Source organism: Chelonia mydas, chromosome 27 (genome assembly GCF_015237465.2).
Source record: "Chelonia mydas isolate rCheMyd1 chromosome 27, rCheMyd1.pri.v2, whole genome shotgun sequence".
NCBI lineage: Eukaryota > Metazoa > Chordata > Testudines > Cheloniidae > Chelonia > Chelonia mydas.
Genome location: NC_057860.1, coordinates 2,844,265 through 2,860,793, shown reverse-complemented (window position 1 = coordinate 2,860,793; position 16,529 = coordinate 2,844,265). Strand labels below are relative to the sequence as shown.

The 16,529-nt window shown below is 47.8% G+C and overlaps 1 protein-coding gene across 5 annotated transcripts in view; it reads right to left on the bottom strand.

Moving 5' to 3' along the window:
- NSF (N-ethylmaleimide sensitive factor, vesicle fusing ATPase) overlaps positions 1–16,529 on the bottom strand; it is a 174,033-nt gene that overhangs the window by 63,372 nt on the left and 94,132 nt on the right. For all 5 annotated transcript variants that reach the window (XM_037886719.2, XM_037886720.2, XM_037886721.2 and 2 more), the window contains 3 exons: positions 10,990–11,155; positions 9,367–9,441; positions 6,855–7,042 (listed from right to left, as the gene is read on the bottom strand). In XM_037886719.2, the coding sequence (XP_037742647.1) occupies positions 6,855–7,042; positions 9,367–9,441; positions 10,990–11,155 (429 nt within the window). The remainder of the gene's footprint in view (positions 1–6,854; positions 7,043–9,366; positions 9,442–10,989; positions 11,156–16,529) is intronic.

Genomic DNA, 16,529 nt, shown 5'->3' with positions numbered 1-16,529 from the left:
AAAGACCGACTGGCCCTCCATGCCTGGATGGAAGGCCAAGACGGTGGCCAAGTGCACCTTTACTGACTACCTGGACAGCCCCTGCTGCTTAAGGTGAAGAAGGTAACCCAGTATGAGAGGCATGCACATGAGAGTTGGACGGTGTTGTGCCAGGTAAGCAGCCTTCGTGGAAGGTTTCCTACTGCCAAGGAGGACTTGTCTGACTGGGTCCGAACAAGTGAGCTCCATCGGGTTCAGACATGGAGTTTCCATGCCATGAAGTGCAGTAATTTGAGGTTAGGGTGCTTGAGACAGCCGTGATCCTGAGTTATCAAGTCCGAGAAGAGCAGCAAGGTGACTGGGGCTTTCCAGGAGAGATGTGTACCAGTGCTGAAGCTATCAATATCACTGAGGCCTTGTCCCTCTGAACTTTGAGGAGCACCTTGTGAACAAGAGGAATTGGAGGGAACGCATCTGCGATGGAGCCGGGGCTGTGATTCAGGAAGGAACAAAACTGCTGGCACTTCCTGTTGTGTTGCATGGCGAACAGGTCTATCTGGGGAAACCCTCACTGTTGGAAGATGAGGTTCATGACATCTGGGCACTGAGACCACTTGTGGCCATGGAACAACGTGCTAATATAATCCGACAACTCGTTCTGTACTCTAGGGAGGTACGATGCTTCCAGGTGTATCAAGTGAGCTACGCAGAAGTCCCACAGCTTGAGGGCTTCCTGCCTAAGGGGAGAGGAGCATGCACCCCCGTCTGTTTATATAAAACATCGCTGTGGTGTTGTCCATCATGACCGATACACATTTCCCTTCCAGATGCACCCAGGAGGTCTGGCATGCCAGGCGGACCACTCTCAGCTCTCGGATGTTGATGTGAAAAGAGAGCTCCACCTGGGACCAGAGACCTTGTATCCTGAGGTCTCCCAGATATGCACCCCACCCCAGCACGTCTGTCACCAGCGAGAGGGATGGCTGAGGTCTGGTGAAGGGAACTCCCGCAACCACCATCTGTGGGTCGAACTACCACAGGAGGGACTTGAGGACCGGGTGGGGAAGAGTGAGAACCTTGTCCAGATTGTCCCGAATCGGCTGATATACCGAGGCCAGCTATGCTTGGAGCTGCCGGAGTCCGAGCCTGACGTGCTGTACCACATAGGTACAAACGGCCATGTGTCCCAGAAGCTTTAGGCAATTTCTTGCTGGAACCACGAATCCGGAAGGTACGCCCTGGCCTGCGTGGAGTCCAATACCACCCCTATAAACTCTATCCGCTGAATGGGGGACAGAGCTGATTTTTGCACATTGAGAAGGCCCAGTTGGTCGAACGTTGTTCTCATGAAGTCAACTTGCGCCTCCACTGCCACTGCTTTGATCAGCCAGTTGTTGAGCACGGAAACACCTGGAGGAATGCAGCGACGACTGCCATGCTCTTGATAAACAGTCAAGGAGCCACTGACAGGCCGAACAGGAGGACTATGAACGGGTATTGATTGTGGCTCACCATGAACCTGAGGTACCTTCTGTGGGACGGCGTGATTGAAATGTAAAAGTAAGTGTCCTTAAAGTCCCCTGGATCCAAGGAAGGGATGATGGAGGGGGACACCCTGACATCAGCTCCCACCCACACCCCACCCCACCCCCACTCTGCACAGCCAGCAGGAGGGTCCCAGGAGCAGCTGCAGGACGGAACAACGTGGGGGGAGGGCAGGGTGGATTTGATTTAAATCATGATTTAAATATCACTAGTCAGGAACACTCCATTTAATCATGGATTTCTACATAAAAGTGCATTCTTCTTGGTTGTTATAACCTTAATACATATTCTTCACAACTCAGAGATAGATGTAGGTTTCATTTTTAGAAGGAACACAGCATATATTTTAAAGTGATTTATTTTGAAAACTTTTCAGATTAGTTTTACAGCTATATCAGAAAATGAATGATTGTTTGGTTATTCCATTTACCAAAGGTAACTGAAGCAGATATTTATGAAGTCATTGGGAGGTAAACTATCTCCAGTTTAACAGGTTAATCATTAATATTTGGAGGATTTTCTTGCCATGCTGTATTAGGAGGAGAACATCACCAGACAAACATTTAAAGTGTTTTATTTAACTAAAACAATGTTAAGTATTCTGGATTTTTTTCTTCAACAGCAAACATATATTTTAACAAAACAAGCACATGTCCCTCGCTTCTCACATTTATCTCCAGACTTCTTCTCCTTGTCCAGATCTATTCCGCCCCCAACAATCTTCTATTTATTGAACTTTTCGAAACTTTGCACTTTTAGAGAGAGGTAAGGGATTGACTCTGTGTACACAAATTTGCAGAGGGACAATTGAGTTGAGATCTGTTATTTCTCACCTCTATATATTTAAAACATTTTTTGCTGTTAACAAGCATGTTACCTCTGGAGAGACACATCCACAGTTTAAGAACTGCAAAACTAAGCATCTCTGATGGTATCTTCTAGACTGAGCACTGAGTCCCATTGGGTAGATAGAAAGATTAACCTAAATAATCTATACAGAAGCCCCTGGAACTCCATAAGATTGGGTCCCTAATCCATGAACTATTGGAACTCATTTACAAAACTTTTCTTAAATATATTGTCTCATACTATAGAATTAGAATTTATAATCCCTACTCCATCATGAGCTATCTTTGAGCTATAATGTATCTTAATTAAAACTATCTTTAGATAGGTTTTTTCCTCAAAAAGCGTTTTATCAAAAAAGTCCGATTTAAATAAAAAAATCCAATTTTTTTGATTTTTTTAAAAAAAATAATTGATTTTTATGCACCCTGGGGGAGGGGCACCTGAACACATTCTGCCAGCTGTCCGCGCTCTGCTATCAGCTGGAGATCACTTAAATCTCTCCTGCGCGGTTGCCCAACCGCGCAGCTTACAGGGAACACAGGCGCTCCCGCTGATTGGCTGCGTCTACTACCAGGGAGTCTGGCGGAGGGTGGGTGTACAGGTGCCCATAGCCCTTCGAGGGAACAAAGTACCGACGCTTTTTCCTCTTTGCAGCTGGAGGCAAAAAGGCAGGGGTCTGCCACTACGTCTTATTGGCCTCACTATGGGCAGGTCACGTAGCTGAAGTTGCGTATCTTAGGTTGACCCTTCCCCCCCCACACACAGTGCAGACCAGGGCTAATTGTTTTAATTAGTGGCAGGGCAATGTGGGAGGGGCCCAAGGGAGCAAGGATGTCGACCATGGGGTCAGCGTCTTCCACCACCTCCTCCGCCTGGATCCCCAGGTTCTGTGCCACCCTCATAAGCAGCTGCTGCAGCATCTTGCTTTCCTCCAGGGCCGGGGCCACTGACGCGTCCACCACAACCTCATCACGTGAGGACGAAGCCCTGCTGGCAATGGGTACTGTTCCCTGCCCTCAGCACTGAGGTGGGTCTCTTGACCCCCAGTGCCCCGGCACAGTCACCGACATTAGGACTGGCACGGTCACTACCAGTGGTGCCGCGGTCGTCAATGCTGTGGCAGCTGTGTAGCTACTGCCGGTGCCCCCAGTGCCGATAGTGTCAGACCCAAGGCTGGTGCCGATTGGCTTCGGAGTGGTGGAGGCACAAGCAACATCGAGATCATTGACGCGGACCTGGAGTGCGACCTCTGGCTCTGGTGGAACACCCAGGGCATCCAGAATGGCTACTGACCTGGCCACAGTGCCAGGTAGGGCTGTCTGTTGTGCCGGGACTCAGACCTTCTGCCCCTGCTGGAGTGGTATGACTCCACCTCCGACTCCGAGGACTCCAAATAGGAAGACCACGGAAGAGCGGTGCCGGCAACCTGCAACAGGGGCTGGGGGACCGGTGTGGCTTCCCCGCATGGGTGGAAGGTGCCGGAGTGCGATGCCTGGGCGATGGTGAACACCGCCCCATCATCGCCAGCTTGCCCCTAGAAGACACCGAGGGTCGTACTGGGGCTGAAGGCCCTGGTGATCTGTCCCACCTTGGAGGGGAGGATGGCACCATGAGCTCCATCAAGTTCCTGGCCGCCTCAAACGCCTCCGTCGTGGATGGAAGCTGCAACTCACAGCTCCGATGGACCAGGGAGCCCTGAGGGTCCGGAATTAACTGGTCCCTGCGGGGGCAGGAGTCAATACGATCCTAGTTGGTGGCAGGGCTGAGCTGGCATGGCCCAACGCGGGTCTCATGAAGGCCGGCTCCTTCGGTTTTGCTGGAGGAGAGCGGCCCCTCTCCAGCCTCCTCTTCTTTTGGGGCACCGGCGATTGAGAACGGTGCTGCCCCATGGCCTGCGCCAAGACCTGATGGGTGGAGCCATGACGGTACTGACAGCCTCTGGCTGAGTCCTTCCTTGGCGCCGGCTTGTGCGCCACCGGTACCGGTGCACTCTGCACCGACGACTAGGTGCTCAGGGTCAACTCTGCCGACCCAGGGTCCGAGTGCGGATGGAGGCAGCCTCCATCAAGAGGACCTTAAGACGTTGGTCTCGGTCCTTCAGAGTCCTGGGATGAAACCCTCTGCAAATTCTGCAGCACTCCTTTTGGTGTCTCTCCCCCAAACACTTCAGACAAGAAGTGTGTGGGTCGCTCCTGGGCATCAACTTGCCACAATCCTCCCAGGATTTAAAACCCAGGAACCGAGGCATGCCCGGGTGCCGGAAAGAGCGTTTGGAGGGTGGGGGAACTTGTAGAAATTAAACTTACAGGAAAAAACCTATCTAAACTAACTACTACTACTAAACTATAATAATAGCTATATACAAAGTACGAAAGCCACTGCTAGAGTGGAGATGCTTGCTGAAGCAAGAGATACAGACGTTCTGGCTAATCGTCACCGGTGGTAAGAAGGAACTGAGGGAGTGGCAGGTCGGCAGGGCCCTATATTGAGCACCATGCACGCACAACCCCAGGGGGCGCCCAGGCCAACATGACGGATACTGCTAGGGGAAAAATCTTCTGGTTGCCATACACATGGTGCACACACACCTAATTGCAAACAACACAAGCAATCACTTGAAGAACAACAAAAGTTCTGACACTTGGTGTGTCCTTGGCTGCAAACAGATCAATCATGGGAACCCCCCAGTAATAAAATACTGGCTCTATGAGGGACTCCACAGTGACCGCTCAGGACTGGCCATGGATTATTTGCTCAGAAAGTCTGCCACGTTGTTGTTGACTCCTGGGAGGTGAAGAGCTATTGGGGTTATCCTGTGAGAGTGGCATGAAATCCAGAGTTTGATGGCTTCCAGACAGAGGGGCTTCTGAGCAACGGCCTCCTTGTTTGCTTGTGCAGTGCACCACAGAAGCATTATGCGTCAGGATCTGCACTGCTAAATTTTAGAGGACAAGCAGGAACACCATAGAGGCCAGACTGGTGACACAGTTTCAGGATATTTATGTGCAATCTCAAGTCTTCTGGGGATCCTTTGCATTTGCTGCTGCTTCAGTGCACAGGATATCTCTGGTTCTTCCGCTGGGGTGTAACTCAGACCCTTGAAGGGCTTGGCCACCGGTACCACTGCTGTAGTCAGTACCGAATCACTAACCTGCCTTCTTTCCTGCACACCATACAGCAAATAAGCTTCTCTCTTCAGAGATGGGGTCTTCAGAGAATTTGGAGGCTTTGCCTCAGCAGAGTGATGTTTAGAGTCCTCCTTTGGGGGCGGGGGTGGGAGGGTGTCCTATGTGGTGCTTGGAGCTGTGCTGAGGTAGCCAGTGCCGAAGTAGTCTGTGTCAAAGACGTCAGCATCTTCTTCAATGCTGCATTCCCTCAAGATCCAGGAGCATTGTGTCTGGTTGAGGAAGCACTGACTCATTATTTCTTAGGCTCTGGTCTGCACATTTGTGTTTATTCTGGGTCAGAAGTGATCTGCATGGACTGCTCCAGCAGATGTAGCTTACAGCCCTGGACTTGAAAGTCCTAATAAAGAGAGACCAGCATGCACGGCCCTGGCAAGCAGAGCACATATACAGGATATGGCTCTATCCCAAGTAGAACAGACATCAAAACGACGTCTGTCTGGGAGGGGAATCAGGCAGTCACAGGGGTCAAGCTTTGATCCCTGATGGCTTCAAGTCTGCCCTAAGGTGTGGGATTTGGAAAATAGCACCTCACCATGCTGTGCACTGGTGTTGGGATGGGAGGGGGGCTGCCAAGAAATGTTTGTGGGGGGTGGATGGGTGTGTTTTTAACATCCAATATAAAGCAGTGGAGAAGATGAAGTTTTTCACCAAAATTGTGAAATACACATTTTTTAAAGCTCTGAAGAAAGTAACAGGTCAGGTACTCACTAGGTTCACCTTGTTCCTTGGGGCGGCAAGACAGAACCAACAGGGGGTCACAACCCCGCCGCCCCTTATTGCCCTCACATGGGGAACAACAAGATACTGGGCATGTGCGTGACTATGAAGAACACTGCTATTCAAAAGACTGATCTCATGCCCATGAGGCACACAGGCATCTCCTAAGGGATCCACCCTGATACACACTGGAAGAATTTCCATTAGTCCCAAGGATTACTCAAACACACACAACACCCTGCCTCCAGACCATTGTAATTAGTTAACCGCTTTCCTTTCAACCTTTTTATGAATCTGTTGATGCACCTGATTCATCGCTACGCCAGTTCTCTTACATGTTCATTCAGGGCCACATGATAGGCATTTAGGGGACACGTGCTGGAGATGGAGAAACAGACATATTTTGTCCATATGAAAAACAATGACGTTCATAACTTGGAATCCATGTGAGATCCCCAACTCCTGAGGTATGCAGAGGCTCCATTATACACCCGGCACAAAAAAAATCATACAAGTGAACCAATTTCACAGCCATTCCTTTTGTCTATTTTCTGGGTGGGGGAATTTATGACTGACCTTTATGTGTCTGTTCATAGCAGTAGACTGTGCCGCTCGCACCAGACCCTCTAATTCAGCACCACTGAAGTTTTTGGTCTCCACAGACAGTTCTTTAATATCTACATCTTCAGACAGCAGCTGGTGTTCCCGCATCCTTGCTGTGTGGATATGAAGAATCTGAAGTCGGCCCTTCTCATCTGGCAAACCTGAGAATAGTAAACAGAAAGTGTCAGTCCTTGTCCCCTGCTGTCTCAAAGCAGCAACTTCAGGACACCAGTGTTCCTGGCAGCCTCTCCTTACAGCTCCAGCATGCAGGTGATTGCTTATCTCCATGAACAGCCTCAATTCATGTATGAAGTAGGATACTTTAGTGACTTTTATCAGAGAACCTCAAAAAACATTAATGACACCTCAGCCCCCCTGTGACTAGGGCTTGTGGACATGACCACTGAGTTCGCAGCAAGCGAGGGTGTGAATGTACCCACATTAGATGCCCATATGCACCCTGCTGCTGTGCACTAAAAGCTCCCTAGTGCACTTGAATTCACTGCCATTTCGAAGTGTGGTAGATCAAATCGCATTACAGAATTTTTCTTGTGCAGCAGCAAGGTCCACACAGACGCTTAGCGTGTGGCAAGCTAGTGCAGGGTAGATTCACATCAGCTTGCTGCAAACTAAGTCTAACAAGCCTTTAGTCAGAATTATCCCCCATTTACAGATGGAGAAAATGATACACAAGGTTTAAGTGATTTGGTCATGCAGCAAGTCACTGGCAGAGAAGGAACTCCTGTATTCAGTTCCTGAATCCCAGCTGCCACGTGTCACACATGCAGGCAGGCTGGCCTCATGCATTCGGCGGGGCTATGGGCAAGCCGGGGAGTTTGGGCTATAATTAAGGCTGCATGTCTGTCTTTTGCAGAGGCCGGTGCAGCTGGCTCAGGGGCTGCCCAAACACTCGGACAGCCCCAAGGACAGCATCAGCAGTTTGGGTGCAGGAGGGGGCTCAGGCTGTGTCAGGGGGTTGGGGTGTGGGGCGGCGCTTATCTTGCGGGGAGGGCTCCCCAGAAGCAGCCAGCATGTCCCTGAAGCTCCCAGGTGGAGAGGCCAGGGGACTCTGTGTGCTGCCCCTGTTTGCAGGCCCCGGCCCCGCAGCTCCCATTGTCTGCACTTCCCAGCCAACAGAAGCTGCAGAGCCTGAGCTCGTGGCAGGGGCAGCATGTGGAGCCCTCCTGGTCTTCCCTCCCCCTAGGAGCTGCAGGGACATGCCGACCACTTCCAGGGAGCTCGCGGAGCTGGGTAGGGAGCCTGCCAGCCTCTCTAACCAACCCCCCCTCAAACCCAGTAGGGGTCCCAGGCTGCGCACTGCCACCCAGCACCAGCGGGGGTCCCGTGCAGCATCCCCTCTAATTTTTTTTACCCATGTGCAGAATGAATTTTGTTATGTGCACCAATATAGAGGTGACGTGTGACACATCACCTTCCCATTGGTGCACATAACAAAATTCATATGGTGGGGGTGGGGCCAAGGCGTTCAGAGTGTAGGATGGGGCTCACGGCTGGGGCAGAGGGTTGGGGTGCAGGCTCTGGGGTGGGGCCAGAGATGAGGGACTATGGGTTGGGGTGCAGGGAGGTGTGGGCTCTGGCTTGGGGTGCGGGCTTTGGGGTGGGGCCGGGGATGACAGGCTTGGGGTGCAGGCTGCCCTGGGGCTACGGCGGGAAGAGAGGACTCCCCCCCAGCTCTCTCTCCCCGCAGCAGCACCTGGGCTAGGGGGTGAGAGGCTCCTCTCCCTGCCACAGCAGCTCTGGGCTGAGAGGCACCTCTCCCCCAGCCACGGCAGGTCCAGGCAAGGCTGAGTTGGGGCTGGGGAAGGGGCGCCTCTCCCCTGCCTGCAGCAGGTCTGGGCCATGTGAGAAGCATCTCTCCCCGCTGCAGCCCTGAGCGCCTGCACGGCGCTTAATAGGCTGCTGTGAAGCCGCACAGCTTAGAGGGAACTTAGGTCCCAGGCTGTGTGCCACCACCACCCGCCCCAGCACCTGTGGACCAAGTTTTGTCAGGGGTATATAGTACAAGTCACGGACAGGTCACAGGCCGTGAATTATTGTTTACTGCCCGTGATCTGTCCATGACTTTTACTAAAAATACCCATGACTAAAACGAAGCCTTAGCTACAATTCATCCTGGCTGCCACAAGGGGCTACAGTCGCACCTGCTAAACAGGAAGACAGGTGGCCTCTCCACCTCCTCTCTGGCTGTTCTCTGCCATTTGTTAGGATTCCTTTTGTTCTGAGATCTCTAAGGAATAAGGTCCTGCCTACCTATACCTGCTCCCAAGGGAATCTGTTGTCAATCCAATGCCTTTCACTGGCACTAAAACTATACTTTTGAAAAGCAATCTTTATGATTGTATGTAAATATACAAGCTAATTACATCATTTACATAAAATGTCACATATGGAGCTGCACAAAACTTGGCACTTATGCACTGTAGCGATAGAGTATTGCCTACTGAGCACCAACTGGCCCGCTTACCAATCTCCATTTTCACCTCCAATCTCCCAGGTCGCAACAGGGCCTCATCAATCAGGTCTGGTCTGTTGGTCATTCCTAATTACAAAGGTGAAGTCAAAAGAAGCATTAGCTGAGACTAAGTTTCTAACTATCATCTGAATGTTAAATACAGCCTTGTAAAGTCAAGGAGAAGATTTTGAGAGAAAAAATAAGACGACTATTAAAAAAATCGCAGCACTTTTGGAGGTCTGTGGGTTGTCAGCAGCCAGGATTGAACCTACCATCTCTGGATCTAAACACAAGAGTTCCAATTCCTGAATTACAAGACCCAGCTCAGTTAGCCAAGGCTGCAGCAGACTCACCAATCTCTGTCTGCCAGGTACCACTGGAGGGGGACAGAGCACCGCACTGACTGGGTTACCCATGCTCCCCCACAAGACTGAACATGGGAACCCACAAGGCTTCTGGTGTCTTGGATTAGCCCAAATGGAGGCCTTTAAGAGCAAGGAAAACTAAAGCAAGCTGACATAACTAAAGAATTACTAGAGAACCGATTAGAGGGACATTCAAAAGTAACACAATACTAGTGCTCACGGTTTAGTTGGCAGATGTGCTATGGTATGAACAGGCTCTACAGGAGGGGTAGGCAACCTATGGTACGTGTGCCAAAGGCGGCACGCGAGCGGATTTTCAGTGGCACTCACACTGCCTGGGTCCTGGCCACCGGTCCGGGGGCTCTGCATTTTAATTTAATTTTAAATGAAGTTTCTTAAACATTTTTAAAACCTTATTTACTTTACATACAACAATAGTTTAGTTATATATTAAAGACTTATAGAAAGAGAACTTCTAAAAACATTAAATGTATTACTGGCACGCGAAACCTTAAATTAGAGTGAATAAATGAAGACTCGGCACGCCACTTCTGAAAGGTTGCCCACCCCTGCACTACAGACTTAATGCTCCTCTCATTCTTGGTCTCTCCAAGCTTATGAGGGTTGAGGCACACTGGTGGAGAAAGGCAGGGAAGCTCCCAGTGCCCCCGTCTGGCCTGTACCTGCCCTGAGGATGGAGAGCTTTGTCAGGACTAAATTCACACATAAGACTGCCCATGAAATCCTCCAATTTCAAATGTTGAAGCCAAATATTTCGTTCCCATTCTGCCAAGACAGCCCCACCCCAATTGTTTATCATTTTATGGTGTCTGAATCACTAAGTCTCTCCTTTTAAGCACTGGGTTCTTAAGCCAATCTTTATTTCATTGCTCTTTACTTTGACATTCTTGTCAATATAAGTTCTTTCTTCTTGTGCATTTTATCTTAAAATAGAGAAACAAAATTTCTTCCCCTTTGTTACTAAGACCAGCAATTGGAGTCTCTTACATTACACTACAGTTTTCCTTGGACAAAAAGTCGCAATTCTGGGCATAGCTCATTTGAATAAGTCCAGTTTTTGTTTCCAGAATGCCTTGCATCAGCCCAACTGGAGTTATTTGTCATCACAGTCTTAGTGTGATGGGATTTTGCAGCTTCTATTAGAGCGAGACAGTGGGAGGGGAGGTGGATAACACACATTTCCAAACCAAGGTATCCTGCCTGACCTGCATTTTTAGAAACCGCGGCATCACACTTGAAGTTTTCATACCAATGACCAGGATGTTATTTAGCTGCTCCACCCCATCGATTTTAGACAGCAGCTGGTTAACGACAGTATCATGGACCCCAGTGCTGCCCGCCATGCTCCCTCTCTGCTTGCAGATGGCATCAATTTCATCAAAGATTATGATGTGGAGACCACTGTTTGCCCCAAGCTATTGGAAAGAAATAATATAAGAATACTCCAAGTTATCAATGAAATTGACCAGACAAAATGGCTAATATTCTACCCTTTCTTGGCTCCTGCTGGTGAGAGAACACTGAGACATTGGCATGTTTTTATCAGTGATCCTACAAAATGCTGTGTGGCAGATACCCTGTAGGTCAAGTCCTTAACTTTCCATTGCCTGGTCTACACTGGGATTTAAAGGAGTGAGAACATGTGTTAGTTAACATGTGCTACCTCATTTTAGGTCTATATGAGGTCATGTGTTAAACTGTTGAGTTAAATTTAAGGCTCCCCCTTGGCTTTAACTTGACCACTTTACCACTTGTTAAATGCAGCATGTGCCTTGTCTACATGAGAATTTTAAAATCTGTTAGCACATGTTAACATAACACCTTTAAGCAGTAGTTTGAACAAGGCCCTGGATACCTGAAGGCCTTTAAGAGGAGTAAACATTTTTGTCACTTAGGGATTTTTTCTTATTTTCCTCCATATTTGAAATTCTCTAAAAAAGGCACAGGCTGCCATCCTAGTCTGACCACATTACAAAAGCATAAAGCATTTACACTCCTATGATTTCAGGTGCTTTGCAGACATATCAGCTCCCCTTGTGTGTGTAAACAATGGGGTCATGGAACTCCTTGGGCTTCCCTATGTGCAAATGCCTCAACACAGCCTGGAGCAGGAAAATAGTCAAAGCAGACACTACCTTGGTGGCTTATGGGGATAGTTGTGTCTATATATTTCACCCAAACAAGAACAAACAGGTACATGTCAGTTCTGCTCTCCTGGATCATGAGCTAGATAATTAAGAAAAAGTGTTTACTTACGTAACACCATCACTTTGAGATCCTGCGCACATTACAGCTTGAATCATAAAGCAAAAACTACATCCAAAAGTTGTAGTCTAGTATAGCTTAAGTAAACAAGACTAAAACAGTCCAATATAGTGTAGTTGAGGCCCTATACTCAACTCAACACCATCCCTCTGTCTAATGTGATAACTACGGAAAACCGCATCCCATGAATTCCAAAATTTCAGGGAAAATTCTAGACATCAATAGACACAACCCCAGTGATTCTGCTGCAAATAGGAACACTGGAAAAGCCCAATTCAGAAGAAAATCTGATACTGCAGGCAGAAGAATCTCTCTGTTGCTCCCTGTCCAGAAGCAGCACCTTAACTTGCTGCTTGGGGAGCTTGTCAGCAGCCTGAGCTCTACCAGAAATAAGAAAGCCTTGCAAGGTTGGCTTATAATGGAGGAAGCAGCAGGGACTCAGAAAGGACTTGGGAGCGAGTGCTGATGGTGAAGTGAAGAAGCAGGGACCAGGAGGGTCAAAACAGGGACCCCAAGAGCAGTGGGGCTGTTAGATTTTAAGGCCAGAAAGGAAGGTTACACCTTACAGTAATACCCTCCACCTTACAGTAAGTGGAGTTGCAGATGTGTGCTCCCAATCTGTATTTCATTATGGGTGTGTATGCACTCTGAACATCTAAGACCAGAAGATTCTTGCTAGAAGATGCGCCTGCTAGCAAGAATCTTCCAGTCTCAGTCACATAAAGTGAGTGCATGAGCACCAACGCTGGAATATACACAGGGACCATCAAAGAAGAAGGGACCACTGTAATCATCAAGAATAACCTCTTGATTTAAAAATGGCCAGCGATGAAGAAACCACTATGACCATTGGTAAGTTGTCCAAATGGTTAATTACCTGCACTGATAAAAATATGTACCTTACTTCTAGTCTGAATTCATCTCACTTCAACTTGTAGCCCTTGGATTTTGTTATACCATTGTCTGGTCTCTAAGGTGACTTGATTACCGTGTATAAGTAACTTCACAGGGAGAGTATACCACGTATAAAAGGACAAGTGTAGAAGAAAAATTTCTGTTCTTCAGATAGATATTTATAGACTGTGATCATGTCATTGCTTAACCTTCTCTTTGTTAAGCTAAATAGATAAAGCCCCTTAAGACTAACATTATAAGGCAGGTTTCAGAGTGGTAGCCGTGTTAGTCTGTATCAGCAAAAAGAACGAGGAGTACTTGTGGCACCTTAGAGACTAACAAATTTATTTGAGCATAAGCTTTCATGGGCTATAACCCACTTCATCAGATGTATGCAGTGGAAAATACAGTAGGAAGATTTTTTATATATATATATATATATATACACACACACACACACACATACATACACACACACACACAATATGAAAAATTCAGGGTTGCCATACCAACTCTAACGAGACTAATCGATTAAGGTGGGCTATTATCAGCAGGAGAAAAAAAAACTTTTGTAGTGATAATCAGGATGGCCATTTCAAACAGTTGACAAGAAGGTGTGAGTAACAATAGGGGGAAAATTAGCATGGGGAAATAGTTTTTACTTTGTGTAATGGCTCATCAACTCCCAGTCTTTATTCAAGCCTAATTTAATGGTGTCCAGTTTGCAAATAAATTCCAGTTCTGCAGTTTCTCGTTGGAGTCTGTTTTTGAAGGTTTTTTTGTTGAATATGACTTTTCGGTCTGTAATTGAGTGACCAAAGAGACTGAAGTGTTCTCCGACTGGTTTTTGAATGTTATAATTCTTGACGTCTGATTTGTGTCCATTTATTCTTTTGCGTAGAGACTGTCCAGTTTGGCCAATGTACATGGCAGAGGGGCATTGCTGGCACATGATGGCATATATCACATTGGTAGACGTGCAGGTGAACGAGCCCGATAGTGTGGCTGATGTGATTAGGTCCTGTGATGGTGTCCCTTGAATAGATATGTGGACAGAGTTGGCAACGGGCTTTGTTGCAAGGATATAGATATATATACACACCTCTTCCTACTGTATTTTCCACTGCATACATCTGATGAAGTGGGTTTTAGCCCATGAAAGCTTATGCTCAAATCAATTTGTTAGTCTCTAAGGTGCCACAAGTAAGCCTCGTTCTTTTTATTATAAGGCAGGTTTTCCAATCCTTTCATCATTTTCGTGGTTCTGCTCTGAACCCTCTCCAATTTATCAATATCCTTCTTGAACTGTGGACACCAGAACTGGACACACAATTCCAGCGGCGAACACAAGCGCCAAATACAGAGGGAATAGCACCTCCCTATTCATACTCAATATTCCCATTTATGCATCCCAGGATCGCATTCCCCTTTTGGGGCACAGCGTCACACTGGAAGCTCATGTTCAGCTGGTTATTTGGGGAAGTTCAATGGCCTGTGCTATCCAGGAGGCCAGTCTAGATGATCACAATGGTCCCTTCTGGCCTTGGAATCTATGCGTTATCCACCAGGACCCTGCAAGACTTTTTCAGAATCACCGATTCCCAGGATAGTTGCTCCCATTCTGTAAGTAGGGTCTGTATTCTGAGTTCCTAGATGTATTTGACTTTTACATTTGGGGAGTGGTGATAAGAGAGAGTAATGTGGGGTGGGGAGGGGGAGAATGGGAGGGGGCCTATGTACGCGGCAGATGGGGAAAATTGGGACACACACAGCCTTGTGGGGGGCGCGAATTGGGAACACAGAGCCCCAGTGTGGGGTTGGGTGGAGTTAGAGAGGGTGGCACACAGGGAACTCATGGGGCAACAGAGGGATGAAAGGAACCCCTGGAGCGTGCAATGCGCTCGGCCTACAGAAGCTAGGATGTGTGCAACACCCTACAGTCGATGAGGCCTATAAACTGTTTGTTTCACATGACACTGCACCCAATTACCTCTTCCTAAGCCCATTTTTAAAGGAGAATATTAATTCAAACCAACTTGGCCAAACTCTAAATACACAATAAATACCTCAAGCTAAGCCTCAATCACTCATTTCTAGTCATTCAAATATCCACCAGATGCCACTGGGAGAGAGAATAAGACAGGGTCTTTTTTCTGCCCATATTTACACTGTCAAGCCATTTTCTCCCCTCCAAAATCCTGCTTCAAAAGACAATCTTTTGTGGCTAGCAAGGAGCTGGAGACAATGTGAACAGTATGCGAGAATATGCTGTCGCGCTGGCAATCTGCCACAAGCACAAGTCATTACAATTGTGACCTTTCCGAGACTTTCCTAATCTCCTAACTTGTCATCAGGACCACCCCCTCCAGCCACCATAAGGTCTATTTTAACAGGTGTGTACCTCAAAAGAGAAAGAGCTCACAGATACAGTTTTATAGCAATAAACTGGAGAGGAAGGGACTTGCAGGGGCTCAAATTAACACTCTCCTGATAGCCCTACAGCTGTAACTGATCAGTACATTTTTAGAGGAAAGTACAAATCCTTATAAACTTCAAATTCTGCCTCTCCTTCAGCAAAGGATCTTGTCAAAAGCACAGAGATGACACTTTTCCTGTAGCAGGCACAAACTACCAAGGGTCGCCTCTAACAGTCTATTTCTGCTCCACTGCACATAAACAGTATTTAGACTTTTAAGCTATGGCTGACTATTAAAATCTGCCTTTAGCGCTGACTGTACAGAAAACTTAAAAGAGGTACAGAAAAGTTAACTCATCCCCTTGTCCCCTGTATCCACGCCCCATCCTAATGGGGCAATTCAATTTACCAAAAGTAGTTTTGCATTATTGTCCTGCTTGCTAGCCAGGTTTTTTGGTGGGGAAAAATTAGTGACAGAAGAAGGTATCATACAATCTTGGACAAAGGATAGGAGAGCCCAAACTTCGATGGTGCAGCATATTGAAGGAAAATGTGAATTTGAGGCATTTATGCTTACTGGGTGTTTATGTCTTTATCCTGACTGCTGAAGTCAGTGGCAAAGCTCCCACCAACTTCAAAGGGTCTGAGAGCAAAATCTGGGAACCATTTCCTTGCTCTTGATGCTGTGTGAAGCAGATACCAGACTGCATGATACAAAACAGTCATGAAAAATATGATGCAAAACCAGTATAAAAAACCCCACAAGAATACTTCCAAATGCTCCCACCTTTACCAGGAGGCTGCCAATAACATCCTAACTGAGCATAACCACAAAACCTGGGACAGAGAAGGTTCCTTTATTTGTCCAAGATGGCTACCACTACTCCAGTTTGAGTTCTAATATTGGAGGAGGGCTATCTAACCCAACCTACACTAGCATCTCCTCTCACCATAGGATCTAAGTGTTGTCAGCAGTTAACAGATTGGGCGACCAGAACACCTGGTTGAAAAGGGATCCTGGCAGCTCTAGTTAGCACCACTGACCGTGCCATTGACTGTCCGATTGGCGGCACCGTGCAGCAGGGCTAAGGCAGGCTCCCTGCTAGCCTCCACACTGTGTGGCTCCCGGGAAGCAGCCGGCACGTTCCCCCCTCCGGCTCCTAAGCGTAGGGGCAGCCAGGGGTCTCCACATGCTGCCGCTGCCCCAAGCACTG